Raw genomic sequence first — 14,499 nt, 5'->3', positions numbered from 1 at the left:
AACAACCCTTTAATAAAATGATATAATCTCGTTTTAAAACCAGCTTTGTACGACTTTCTTGGACTTAAGGGACTTTAACGATTAAAATTAATAAAAGAATACGGTCAGGTATCATCCAATACATTCGAAGGGTAAATTATCCCTTGGGTTCAAAGGAATGTGATTCGTAGAATATAAGACAATGGAGTTAGCTGTCCTCGTACCTAGTGCGTAGCCGAGTGGTAACGCCGCGCGAGCGAGCAGTATGCAGTGCCAGGTTTTCAACCACTATGTGTAAGTAAAATTTCATTCTCTCATCTTCAAGAACTACAGTTGCAATGTAAAATACAAACACGGTTACGTTCAGTTTTTACATTAATACAATCTAAATATAAAACAATGTAATCCGTCTACACGATTCGATGATTGTTTTATATTTAGATTGAATTAATGTAAAAACTGAATGTAACCGTGTTTGTATTTTACATTGCAACTGTAGTTCTTAAAGATGAGAGAATGAAATATTACTTACACATAGTGGTTGGAAACCTGGCACTGCAAACTGCTCTCTCGCGCGGCATTACTACTCGGCTACGTAATAAGTACGAGGACAGCTAACTCCATTGTCTTATATTCTACGAATCACATTTCTTTGAACCCAAGGGATAATTTACCCTTCGAATGTATCGGATGATACCTGACCGTATTCTTTTATTAATTTTAATCGTTAAAGTCCCTTATGTCCAAGAAAGTCGTACAAAGCTGGTTTTAAAACGAGATTATACATCATTTTATTAAAGGGTTGTGACAACCCTTAAAATTCGTTTCTCGGAGAAAACCAAAATATGCTTTTTTTGTATTGTTCTGGTCTATAAATTACCCAGGTTTCATTTGGATAGAGCAATTACTGCTCGCATAAGGGGTAAAAGAAGTATTCAAAGGGGTGGCTCACCCCTTAAAAATGAATTTTTTCGAAAAATTCAAAATGCATGTTTCATCATTCTTCATTCCCTACATTTTGACGGTTGTTTCATGAAAATCGGTCGAGTGCTTCTATATGATACAGCCAACTCACCCCCTTGCATGGCCAACTCTGAAGCCTGATTTCACCCCCTAAAAGTGTTTATCCGCCGATAAAAAAAAAACGCGGGTCCCTTAGATTTTAGCCCTCTATAACATATTTAAAAATGAACAAAATCGGAGGGGGACACCTCAAGTACCTTCCTTGTAAGTTAATTTTCTTTTGCGCGGCCTCCCGCCGAACCCTATTTTGTTGGCAAATTTCTGTTCTCTCGCCTCATTTGGTTAATCCAATTATTTTCTTCCTTTTTTTTATTATCAGAATAAACTCGCAAAGTCTTATTACCAAATTCGCTTTTCTTTTTGTTCGAGTGGCTGAATTTCCCTGTCTCCCCCGAGCCCATCATTAATTCCCAAAGTTGTTGAGTTTTTCCCCTTTTTCCCGCATCTTGGTCTTACCCGCGCCCTCCCCGAACCTTGGCGCATGCGCGCTCTGAGTTAGTCGGCCGCGCCGCGACGATCGTCGAGGTGAGAATCGTTCGAGCTTAGTTTTTTCCGTTTCTTTTGAGATTGTCGAGATTGATTTGAGTTTTCTCTTTTTTTTTTTTTAGATTTTCGCGAGTTGAGGGTTTGCTATTGAGTATTTTTGGCCTTCGGGGAAGCCTGACGCCCAACTTTGTGTCTCGTTCCCGAAACCGGGAAAAATAATTTTGAGTGGCTCGAACGGATCCGCCTAAACGATCGGGCGAAGGTGACGAGCAATCGTCCGGGTCCTGCGGGCCCGGAATTTCCCCCCTCCAGTCGTGTCTTCCATCGACCCGACACTCAGGCCATTGTTATTCGTCACATACCGAAATCCTCACAACAGGGAGTGGAAGGCCCGAGGCCGGGGTTTTGAGAGTGGTAGTGCAAGCCCGGAGCCTATGCGACTCGTAGGAGTAAGAGAGAACGCCACGCCTAGGACCCTCAAGCCGGCGGCCGAGCCTAGCCGGCCCCGACGAAGGGAAACTTATTTTTGGTCTCCTCCTTCCCTTTTCCCCCCATGTGTCACGATTGTCAAAAAATTCATATAACGAAATATTGGCCATTTAAATTTACTTTGGGCTGTAACGGGGCTGTTCAACCGTCGCGAAATATGCTACAACTTGTTTGCGTATAATCTCATATTGCAAGGATGTCAATTCCTTCGACAATATAAAATTTTATTTCCAATCGTGTTTCCTCTGTTTGCTGTGCTTATTTTAGTTTACGTTTTTTGCAAAATTTCTCTTTAAATCATTTTGCTTTATTGTCAATGCCTTGAATTTGTTTTATTTTAAACCACGAAACTCTGAAATTTCATTGTTTTTCAGTTTCCACGTGGCTTACAAATTTGCATGTCTTAATAAAGCAGGTACGTCGAAAGGTTAAAGTTACGAGTAGATGGCATAGTTTATTCGGGTCGACAGTTCTCGCTAAGGAATGGATCCTCTTTTCCCTCTGTCAATTATTTGATCGCGGTCGTCTCAAAATGACAATTCACCTTGCGAGCCATGGAAGAAAGGGGCGATAAGGCCCGCGGGTGAGCGAGTCCAAGCGAGAACGCCGTCGGGAGACAGAAGACACGCAAGAGAGCAAGAGAGAACGCCGTTCCGGAAGGAACGAGGCCGTAGGCCGGGGTTGAATGAGGATCTTCTCCGTCGGCTTGGAAACATTGACAATAATCCCATTATTGGGAAACCGACATTGATACCCTCACAGCAGGGGGTAGGAGGCCCCGGACCGGAGTCTTGAGAGCGGTAATGGAAGCCCTGGGCATATGCGACCCGTAGGAGCGAGCGAGAACGCCACGCCCCTCGAGCCACTAGTCGGCAGCCGAGCCGTGCCGGCCACGCCAAAGCGAAAGCGGTATCTGGCCAGGCCCCGAAGCCCGGACGCATAAGTCTGTCTCTGTTCTATGAGACGGATAGCGCATCAAATAGGCTATCTCACTCGGACACACGGCCTCCAGGGCGGATAGAGGGAGACACAAGTATGCGCCATGTTTAACTCAGAAAATGAGTTGAATTTACTCATTTTTCATCCCGCGCAGAAGTAAAACAACATAAATCTAGAAATTCATGAAAGAAAACATAAATGCTAGTCTATGTGAATGTCTTAAAATACATTTTATTCTGCTAAAAAATAAACAGCCAATATAAAACTTAACAAATTTCTTTAGTATCTGTTAAAGTTATTTGGTCCCATTTTTCTCGCTCGAGTGCAGTCTGAAAGATTTCGTGGGTGTCATTTTTATACACTCGATGGCCAATCTTCTTAACGTAGTTTCTAACCATCTTTTCCCGATTTGCCCCGACCAATACACTGAAAAGGAAATCAATTGCTAGAAAATTAATGGTTTAATTTTTCTCAACCTGACCTCAAATACATTACTGTAAAATGTAGTCAAAAGATTGAAGTATGCACAAATTGAACGAATAACGCTGGAAAACCATAATATAAAAAATAAGTTTATGAGGCAATGAGAAAACCACAGGATTTCTCGTTCATTTTCAAATTTGATTACATCAGCACATTGAACTTACGACAGTAAAAGAATGAACCCTAATTGGAGAGAAAATGTTATATTGCGGAACGAATTGACAGTTTTACAATATGATATTATATGCAAACAAGTTGTAGCGTATTTCGTCATGGTCGAACAGCCCCGCTACAGCCCAAAGGAAATTTAAATGGCCAATATTTTGTTATAAGAATTCTCTGACGAACGTTACACATTACGGGTAAAGGGGCGGAGGGGGGTAAGTCATTCGGGAAGCGTTCGAGTCCGTCGACACTCAGCCTCGGTGGTAGCAAGTGGACGAACGGCCGGTGCGGAAAGGGGGCTGCATACTTGTGTTTCTCTGCATTCGCCCTGGAGGCCGTGTGTCCGAGTGAAATGGCCTGTTTGGTGCTCTAACCGTCTCATAGAACAGAGACAGACTTATGCGTCCGGGCTTCGGGGCCTGGCCAGATACCGCTTTCGCTTTGGCGTGGCCGGCACGGCTCGGCCGCCGACTAGTGGCTCGAGGGTCGTGGCGTTCTCGCTCGCTCCTACGGGTCGCATAGGCCCCGGGCTTCCATTACCGCTCTCAAGACTCCGGTCTCGGGCCTTCCACCCCCTGCTGTGAGGGTATCAATGTTGGTTTCCCGATAATGGGATTATTGTCAATGCTTTCAAGCCGGCGAAGAAGATCCTCTTTCAGCTCCGGTCTACGGCCTCGTTCCTTCCGGAACATCATTCTCCCTTGCCCTCTCGCGGGTCTTCTATCTCCCAATGGCGTTCTCCCTTGCTCTCTCGCAGGCCTTATCGCCTCTTCCTTCCAGGGCTGGCAAAGTGAATTGTTATTTTGCGACGACCGCGATCAAGTAATTGACAGAGGGAAAGGAGGGTCGATTCCTTAGCGAGAACTGTCGTCCCGAATAAACTATGCCGTCTACACGTAACTTAAACCTTTCGTCGTTCCTGTTTTATTAAGCATGCAAATTTATAAACCATGTGGAAACTGAAAAATGATGAAATTTCAGAGTTCCGTGGTTTAAAATAAAACAAATTGACGGCATTGACATTAAAGCAAAATGATATAAAGAGAAATTTTGCAAAAAACGTAAACTAAAATAAGCACAGTAAATAGAGGAAACACGGTTAGAAATAAAATTTTATATTTTCGAAGGAATTGACATTCTTGCAATATGATATTATATGCAAACAAGTTGTAGCATGTTTCGCGACAGTCGAACAGTTAGAGTAACCCGTTACTACACTTTGGGCTGTAACCCGTTACAGCCCAAAGTAAATTTAAATGGCCAATATTTCCTTATATGAATTTTCTGACAAACGTGACACGTGGAGGGAAAATGGAAGGAGAAGACCGAAAATAAGTTTCCCGTCGTCGGGGCCGGCTCGGCTCGGCCGCCGGCTCGGGGCTCGAGGGTCCTAGACGTGGCGTTCTCTCTTACTCCTACGGGTCGCATGGGCACCGGGCTTTCTCTACCGCTCTTAAAACTCCTCTCTCGGGCCTTCCACTCCCTATTGTGTGGGTCTCAGTATCGACTCCCGATAATCGGATAAGCATCGATGTTTACACTCTGGCGGGGAAGACTCTCTCTCTCTACCCCGGGGTGCGGCCTCGTCCCATCGTGAGCGGCGTTCTCTGTTGCTCTCTGGCGGATCTTATGCCTCCCGACGACGTTCTCGCTTGCCGTCGTTCACCTTCGGGCCTTATCGCCCCTTCCTTCCGCGGCTCGCAAGGCGGATTGTCATTTTGCAGTGACCGCGATCAAATAATTAACAGAGGGAATGGAGGATCAATTCTTCCACGAGAAATGTCGTCTCGAATTAACTGCGCCATCTAATCGTAATGTTAACCCTCAGTTGTTCATGCCTTTTTCGGACACGAAATTTTATGACTTGTATTTGTATTTAAAATGCAAGTAAAAAATTTAATCTCATCTGTTTTTGCCAATGTGGCTATTTCGAGTTACGCGTGATGTTTAACTTTTTCGAGAGTTGATTCAGTTGATAGAACAAATATCATTCTGATAGACTCTTTTCTAATATTCTCATTTCTCTGGAAGTATTTAATTTCAAACGCAAATAGATTCAAAATCTATTGAAAATTGGAAATCCATAATAGTTTATTGTTCTTATTTCCAATACGAAATGGAAATGGGGTTTTACGTTTTGGGTACCTATTTCGAATGAAATCAATTCATAAGAGTTACTCCGATTTGCGTTTATAAAAAAACTCGGATATGAAAAGTCTTTCTTATGTTTACAGGTGTCCATTTATTCGAGGAATACAAAGAATGGCGTAGAACGTAAATATATTAGAAACATGAAATCACGATTTCGTTTCTATGTCCGAAAGTTGATGTATTGTAAATTTTCCTACGGTATTTCACTGTATATATATTTAAAAACTATTTCTTTTATGCTAAAATAATATTCTAACTTCCGTTCAGTGGATAGAACAATTGAATCGCTGAGAAACTTATTAACATTTAATAGAACATGTTCTTTTATATTCTTTATAAAATTCTCCATGGCCCTGACCATGGGCATGGACGTAAGAATATATGGACGGAGCCCAAAGTCCCATCTTAGACGAGGGGATGAAGCCGACGCGTAGGAGAGGGAGGGGTATAATGCAATACTATTTTCCAGCGCCCTGATTGGCTGCAGAAAAAAAGCGCGTAATTTTGAAAGCAATTTCGATTATTTTCTATATTACATGAGTTGTAAGTTTCTTTCTCGAATATTTAGAACGCATAATAATCTTTTATTTAATTTACAAAAAGGTGAGCAGTAAGAACCAAGAAAAATTCAAACGTATCCATTTTATTCGTATGTTTATTTGGATAGAATGACAATTTCGATGAAAACTTACTTGTACAAAATTTTACAAAATAAGAGTTTGAAGAAAGCTCAAAATGTATTTCAATTTATAAAATTGCCAGTTTTGTACACTTATATTTTATATACTACATACAGACCTTAGACTTTTTTGTAAAGAAGCATTTATTTACCCTTCCAGGAGACTTTAACGTGGCATAATTGTTCAAAACAGTCTTCATTTTTCTGAAAGAATTCAACACGTAACATCTTTATTTGAAGAACATAATAAAAAAATAGATGCAATTATATATCATAAATATAACAAGTACATATGATACGTATGAAAACATAATTAGAAAGAAATAAATAGAAAATATGTAATTTTTAGGATGGATGGATCCTTTGGAAAACTAAAATGCATATTTACATTGTTATATGTTTATGTACGTTTACTTTTACTTTAACATAACCTTAAAAAAATGAAGTCTGCTCTTAGTTGTGGAAGGACACCTTTTTCATAATTCCCATTAATTCTAGTTTATTTCTTTTCGCCGAACCTTTTCGTAAACAATAATTTTTACACGTTTTCACAATACAAGTGGGCATATTGTATGTTGTTTTCTGTTTTCCCACTAACCGTTTGAACGAATTTCAGCCAATCAGGAAGCTAAGGTTTTTGGAACTGCTCTACACTACCTTACCATACTTCCTACGTGTTCTCCCCTTGCTTCTTTGGTCACTCACCCCTCTCGTTTGTGCTCCGTCCATGTATTCTTACGTCCATGACCATGGGCATATGGTCACTGGCCACTGGTTAAACGAATGCAAGACGGTCGACCACTCCGTTCATCTGTTGAAGCGGTGATGTGTAGTTCTATGTAATTCCCACGCAAGCACGTCGCTGGTAGTCACAAGTTATATACGTCACATGAACGTCTATGTTGGGGATTTTTTAATAATTTTACGAGGAGTATTTGCAGTTGCTCGAAATTGAGCAAAACAAGGAATTTCGGAAGTCGAGGTGAGAGTCGTTCGAAAAAGTGTTCTCGTTTTAAATAAAGTTATCAGTCTCAGTGAATGACTGTATTGAAACTTATCGGAAGAATAAAACCCTTGTAAACGTTCATAAAAAAATAATTTGTACTTAACGAGCAGATGTAAATAATAGCGTGAAGTTATGGTTATCTTTCTGCAACTTTTGTAAAAGAACGTAGTTGATACGTATCTTTGCATCCACTTCTCGCATTTAAAGGTTAGTGTTGGTCCTTTTCCTGTTTTTTGGAAATGCAGATCAGGTTTGGTTTTTAAAATCCCCAGTTATCAGCTGCTTTCAGTGAATAAAAATTGAGTATCTTTCAAACAGTTAAATGGTTATTATACTATGTTGATGCATATACGTAGTACTTAATGTATGAAGTAAAATTATATAAAAAGTGCATTACATTTTGTTAAGATCCTATGAATAATGTTTATAGCAATGCAAGGTTTGGTACGCTATTGACATTAAATTTTTGTTAATTTGTAGATTTGTGGTAGTAGAAGGATGACATTAATTGAAGGTGTTGGAGATGAGGTCACAGACTTCTTTATTGCTGTTGGAGTTCTGTTGGTGGGTTGGGTAGCATGGTATTCTACAAACATCGTCGACCAACCCCTAATACGCACAGTTCTAATTCTGCAAAATCGTACACGCACACGTGTCACTGAATTAAGATCTAATCATCGATCTGTTGATTTACCTGATCGGCCTCCTAGTTTGGATGCTTCCGAGCAAGAGGAATCTGTTGATTCAAATGCCAATACCACTAACACAATTGATACTGAATGTCCAGCACAGTCTTCTCTTACAGGTACATTTAATTTATGTAATGTGTAAATATTTGCCATAACTGATTAATATTTATGTATTCTGTGTTTCCATTTTAGCTTCAAATGAAGCACAAAGTGAGCCTAATGCATCTGCACTACCAGCGACATCAGAAGAAGTTCTTATTGAAGCAATGGATTCTGATAATGATAATTCTAGGTTACAAAAGGAAACTGACAAAGTAGATGTTACAGATGCAGTTACTGAATCTGAGCAAAGTGTTTCCATCGAAGAAGAAAGACAAAATATATTATCTGATGATGCTAATAAAATTAGTATAAAATTGAAGTTCATAAACGACGACCAAAAGCTAGTGACTGGAAGTTTGAATGAAATACTAGGGGACTTTAAAAAGTAAGTTAGTAATGGAAAAATTGTACATGTTTATGTTTTTGAGATTTACACTATTTTTATATTTATATTACATTTTCAGAAGACATTTCCAAGTGGAACTACAGTCACAGAAGTTAGTTCGATTAGTCTTCAATGGACAATTACTCCAACCTGATACTCACACATTAGAACGATGTGGATTATATAATAATTGTGTCGTTCACTGTCTCATACATCAGCTTCGTACCTCCCCAACGACATCTCCTCAAGCAACAATATTGGATAACACATCCCCCATCTATTTCCGTCGGCGACCATTGCAAGACATGCCTACTGGAGCCGGTGTCCGTTTAGCGCATAACGAATGGGACCTAAGCGTGCTGTTAGCTAGTCTATTGACCTTAATGCTGGGTTTAGCTTGGTATTCTCGTTATTACTATGCCCAAATTTTCACAGCGACAACCACCCTTGCACTTTATGGACTTACAGCAATATTTACCATTTCTTTAGTAAGCCATTTTTTACCTGATACAGACAGTATCAGAGACATCGAATAGTCAGATAACCATCACCTCTAAAATTTGGGGATTTTACTGGAAAAATCTACACTTATACCATTGTTAGTTGGATTATTGATTCAACTCGATAATGCCTTATTTTCATATACGCGGAAAGCATGCGAAATCAACGCGAAGCGCGGAACGCGATAGGCGCGTTAGGGTTAAGACATTAAGGTGATTGGTTAAGGCGTCTCTAGGCCATTCCGCGTTCCGCACTCCGCGTCGATTCTGCGTGCTTTCCGCGAGTATGAAAATAAGGCATGACTCGAAAGAGGTAACATGTGATCCAACTTGTGTCGTCCATCCGAAATTTGATCAATCGGAATCGATTCCTTAACTATTCTTGAAAGAATTTATGGATAAGTTTCAGTTTGCAAACAAACTAACAAACTTTTGAATGTTTTTTACAGTCATGATATTTGTATTGACAATGTTTGATATCAGCAATCTGCTTTTTCATGTCGGACACATTAATGCAAATTTAGTGGATCCTTACTGCACCCTACAGCTGATTTTCAGTTTATATATTAAAAGTAACATATGTATTATTACCTCACGACATTGACAGTTAGAAATTATAATAAAATAATTCTTTGACGTTGTTTCCTAGAAATTGTGTGCATACGCAGCTATATGACACATTGAACTTTCATTTTTACAAGACTTCCCGCAAAAATGGAAGCACATATACTACTTTTTCTCCTCATTGAATTGTGAGACATTCATTGTTTTAAAGTCAATTCTGATTCGACTAATGTTAATAAAGATGTTATTCGAGAATATATAGATTGGATGAGTTATTTAAATATTGAAGACATATATTAACTGACATGTAACCTAATCCATGCTTAAATAGTTTGTGATAAAAAATTGTTCGAAATTTAAGGTCAATTCGCGTGGTGATTGCACTTTAAACTTAATACATTTTATGTACACCACCCATAAACAATTGACATAAATCATAATGGAAATTAATATAACATGTTGAAACACCTATTCATAAAGAAAAGAAAATAAGGCGGTTATATTTATAATACTTTTTACATTAATACTGTTTTTATTGAATAATCGAATAATTATGTTGTAATTGTATTGATTGTTGCCGGTAAATGTATATCTATCTGAANCTGAAGCATTTTTCTATACTTTATCTGAATTTGGATGCTTCCAAGTTATTTATTGTGTTTTGGAAATAAAGATCGTCAGAAAAGTTGTAGAAATTAAATTGATTTATTAAATATCAGTAATTTACATTATAAAAAGTATCAATTCTGCTAAGGTGATTAGAATCGGCAAACTTAACTTGAACAACACTACACTTATTAATGTTTGCAGAAAAATCCAAGAGGTCGCTAATTAAGATTGGCGTTGTCAATATGTCTTTTAGTTATTAAATATTTAATGTTTTCCCGTGCAACTCTGAAACTGATTTAGTCATTGAAGAAATGGCATGTGACAAACTTGCAATATCTTGTTCTGGAAATAGTAACTGCAGTCTATTGATTAAAGTCACAGGATCTGATAGAAAGTTTCCTTGAGGATTTTCCAAAAGTATTGTTGCCATATTGTTTTCACTTTGAATATTAACAAAACAACACACTGGACCATCATAATTGTTTTTTACTAACAATAAAGCGCTCCTAACTGGTACAATGTATATCGTTTGTTTGTGAAGAAAACCAATATCCTTCACATCTAATATTTGCTTTCCGTTAATACACAAGTTATAATGACACCCATAAATTCCAAAAACTCTGTCAATCTCCTTGCACAATTGTACGTAAGAGAGTACAGTCCCAGATTTGTGAGTTTCCAATAGCACTGTAGCTTTTCTGCCCATTGCACCAAATCTTGGTTGCAAATGCGTCAATTCTACATTGACATACTTTAAATGCGGTTCACTGTCAACTGAATCAGCTTCCTCTGTTGTATTGCATCCAACTAAAATAAGCTTTAAACCAACACCTTTGACTGTTTGTTCCTCTTCGATAATAATGTTAGCATTGCTAGGTAATTCTGAAATATCTTTCTGTGGAGTTCTTGTGGTTCCCTCAATGAATTCCTTATGCGTGACAGTTACTTTTGCCAAGGTACTATTAGGATCTGCAATCCTATAGTACACTATTGCATCATCCGATGGAACCAACTGTGCTTTTTTTCTTAACTTCTGCACTCGATTTATCATTTCCCTGGCAATTCCTTCATTTTGCATAGTTTCATCAAGCGTTACATCTAACAAAATCAAAATATTACCTTCTCCATGCGCCTCGTATCGTTTCGACAACTGCTCCGCAGCTGGACCGGTGAAGCTGAACATTAATCTCAGGTCTTTCTCTCCAAGGACATGACCTTCTATTGTAATTTGTTTAGTTTCTACAAACACTTGCAGGTCTTCATCTGAAAGTTCTTTGATAGCTCGGACAATGGATTTGAACTCCCCTTTTAGCCTTGCTCCAAGCATTCTGTGATCAGGCTCTGCCCGCAAGGCTACTCCATATTTTTCCTTGTCTATTGTTACTGTGAGTTTTTTAACATTTAGTTCTTCAAGGATGTAAGATTTTAATGAATTTATATCCTTTAGAATGGACGGATCTTGATGAATCACAACGACTTCCGGTAGAGGATATTTTATTGGCAATGTTTTTCTGTCTCTTACAACTCTACCCAACTCGATAACTGTTTGCATGCAAGAAACAGCCTTCTCTATGCCTTCATTGATTAACCAAGAGCAAGCTTCAGGCATCATTTGATAGTGAACACTTTCCTTGTTTTTTTTACTTGAATTGAGTAATTTTGACAATCGTTGAAACATGAACTCTGTTAAGAATGGTGTAAAGGGAGCATTTATTCTAATTATTGTGTAAAGAATGGTGAAGAGTGTGTTCAAAGCATACCCACAATCCACCGAACCATAGTCTCCTTTAATTCTTTTACGGTTCATTCTCACATACCAGTTAGTTAGATTATCAATGTACTTTATTAGTTTAGGAACTACAGTGTACAATCTATAAGCTTCCATCTCTTGTTTCATAAATTGTAACAAACTTTGAGTGAAAGACAAAATCCATCTATCCATTATATTGTTAGAGAAGTCTTCAGGATTCTTGATTTCAGTATAAGAAAATTTAGTCTCTTCTCTCTCAAATCGTTCAATATTTTGCATTAAAAATCTAAATGCATTGTACCATGGTAAAAAAACATCCTTAATGACATCTCTTACTCCTTCTTCCTTGAATCGTAAATTCTCTGCTTTTACAACTGGAGAGTTAATTAAGTAAAGACGTAATGCATCTGCTCCATACTGTTTAATAATTTCCATTGGATCTGGATAATTCTTTTTCCGTTTTGACATTTTTTGTCCATCTGATGCTAATACTAAGCCATTAGCAACTAAATTTTTAAAGGCAGGTTTTCCAAAAAGTGCTGTTGATATGACTAGCAGAGTGTAGAACCAACCACGAGTCTGGTCTATTCCTTCTGCAATGAAATCAGCAGGAAAGCTTTCATCAAAGTTCTTGATGTGCTCAAATGGATAATGTAATTGAGCGTAAGGCATAGATCCCGATTCAAACCAACAATCGAAAACCTCTGAAACTCGATATAAAGGTGGTTGTCCTGGTCGATTTGATGGAATAGTCAAAGTATCAATGCTTTCCCGATGAATGTCAGTTATTTTAGTACCAGATAACTCTTCCAGTTCTTTGATGCTTCCAATACATACAATTTCTTTTCTATCTTCAGATATCCACAGTGGTATAGGATTACCCCAATAACGATTTCTAGAGACAGCCCAGTCCCTAGCATCTTTCAGCCAATTACCAAATCGTTTTTCCTTCACATAATCAGGTATCCAATACGTCTGTGCATTAGTTTCTAATAATTTTTCTTTTATTTGTTCGACTCTAATAAACCATGACGGCACAGCTTTATAAATTAATGGAGTATCTGACCTCCAGCAATATGGGTAACTATGTTTGCTCACTCCATTATATAGAAGTTTCTTTTTTGCCTCTAAATGCTTAATGATTTCTTTATCTGCTACCTTAATATAGAGACCTAAAAAATCTTGTACAGGTTCTGTAAAACAACCACGACTATCAATCGGGCAGACCATTTGTTGATCTTTTGTTATAATACCAGCTTCCAAGCAGCATCGATAATCATCTTCTCCAAAGTATGGGGCCTGATGAACAATACCTGTGCCAGAATCAGCAGTTACGTAGGTATCATTCAAGATTTTAAAAGCTCCTTTTTTTCGTAATTCGCTAAAATAGGAAAATGGAGGTTCGTAAGACTTTCCTTTAAGCTCGGAACCTTTTCTCTTTCGACGTATCTTATACAAATTATTTGATTTGTACAATAGATTTAAGCTTGATTCTAATAAAATATAAATGATTCCAGATGACACATCCTCAATTTCAACGTATTCAAAATTAGGATTACAACAAAGCGCTAAATTGCTGGGTAGCGTCCAAGGTGTAGTAGTCCATATAAGGATAGATACATTAGGTTCATCTAATAGAGGAAATGCGATGACGATAGAAGGATCAGTCACCTCCTTATAATTTTGACCAGATTCAAAATTAGATAATGGGGTATTACACCCTGTAGAAAAAGGCATTACCTTTACTCCTTGATATACCAGTCCCTTGTTGTATAGTTCTTTAAATACCCACCAAATAGATTCCATATACCATGGATATAAGGTTTTATAATCATTTTCAAAATCGATCCAACGTCCAATTCTTTCCACAGTGCTTTTCCACTCATCCGCATAACGCATGACAATGTTTCTACATTCCGCATTATACTTGGCTATCCCCATTTTCATGACATCATCCGGACCTTTAATACCCAAAACGCTGTCGATTTCATATTCCACTGGTAACCCATGGGTATCCCAACCAAATCTCCGCTCCACATGGAATCCACTTTGATGAGCATATCTTGTTACAATATCCTTTATGGTACCAGCGAGAATGTGCCCATAATGCGGTAGACCAGTGGCAAAGGGAGGTCCATCATAAAAGGAATATCTGGGTTTATTTTTTGACTGCCTGAGACAATTCTGGAAAACGTCCACAGATTTCCACAATTTCAAAATAACTTCCTCCTCTTTGGAGAAATTGATTGATTCCGGTAATTTTTCCGACATCTCACGTCAATAAAACCGCCAATTTATGATGCAATTTTATGCCGACCACGCGACCTTATACACCAGATCAGCGTTGCAATACCGGCAATACCAAAGAGCAGGGTTGGGTAAGTATAATACGTCAAGTAATATACGTGGTTGTTACACGTTGCTACACGTATATTACAACGTACACTGGACTCCATCGATGGCTTGCACCTGGTTCGCACTGCCCTCTCCGGCCGCGCAG

General features: G+C 38.5%; 2 protein-coding genes across 3 annotated transcripts; one reads left to right on the top strand and one right to left on the bottom strand.

The window, feature by feature from the left end:
• The first annotated feature begins 7,278 nt into the window (after positions 1-7,278).
• Positions 7,279-10,090, top strand: LOC105702840 (transmembrane and ubiquitin-like domain-containing protein 1). Of its 2 annotated transcripts, none has more exons than XM_012430730.1 (4): positions 7,279-7,376; positions 7,881-8,205; positions 8,282-8,576; positions 8,656-10,090. In XM_012430730.1, exons 2-4 carry the CDS (start codon positions 7,899-7,901, stop codon positions 9,110-9,112), a joined length of 1,059 nt encoding a protein of 352 aa, XP_012286153.1. In that variant the 5' UTR covers positions 7,279-7,376; positions 7,881-7,898; the 3' UTR covers positions 9,113-10,090. The 2 variants fall into 2 exon arrangements, with proteins under 2 accessions (XP_012286153.1, XP_012286152.1); XM_012430729.1 differs by having other exon boundaries at positions 7,287-7,607.
• Positions 10,091-10,329: 239 nt separating this feature from the next.
• LOC105702839 (isoleucine--tRNA ligase, cytoplasmic) lies at positions 10,330-14,400 on the bottom strand. Its single transcript, XM_012430728.2, has one exon. It carries the CDS (start codon positions 14,268-14,270, stop codon positions 10,506-10,508), a length of 3,765 nt encoding a protein of 1,254 aa, XP_012286151.1. The 5' UTR covers positions 14,271-14,400; the 3' UTR covers positions 10,330-10,505.
• Positions 14,401-14,499: the final 99 nt, after the last annotated feature.

Source organism: Orussus abietinus, unplaced genomic scaffold (genome assembly GCF_000612105.2).
Source record: "Orussus abietinus isolate OABI.00-Male unplaced genomic scaffold, Oabi_2.0 scaffold916, whole genome shotgun sequence".
Lineage (NCBI taxonomy): Eukaryota > Metazoa > Arthropoda > Insecta > Hymenoptera > Orussidae > Orussus > Orussus abietinus.
Note: the sequence above shows the minus strand (reverse complement) of the source record. Positions and strands in the feature narration are given on the sequence as shown.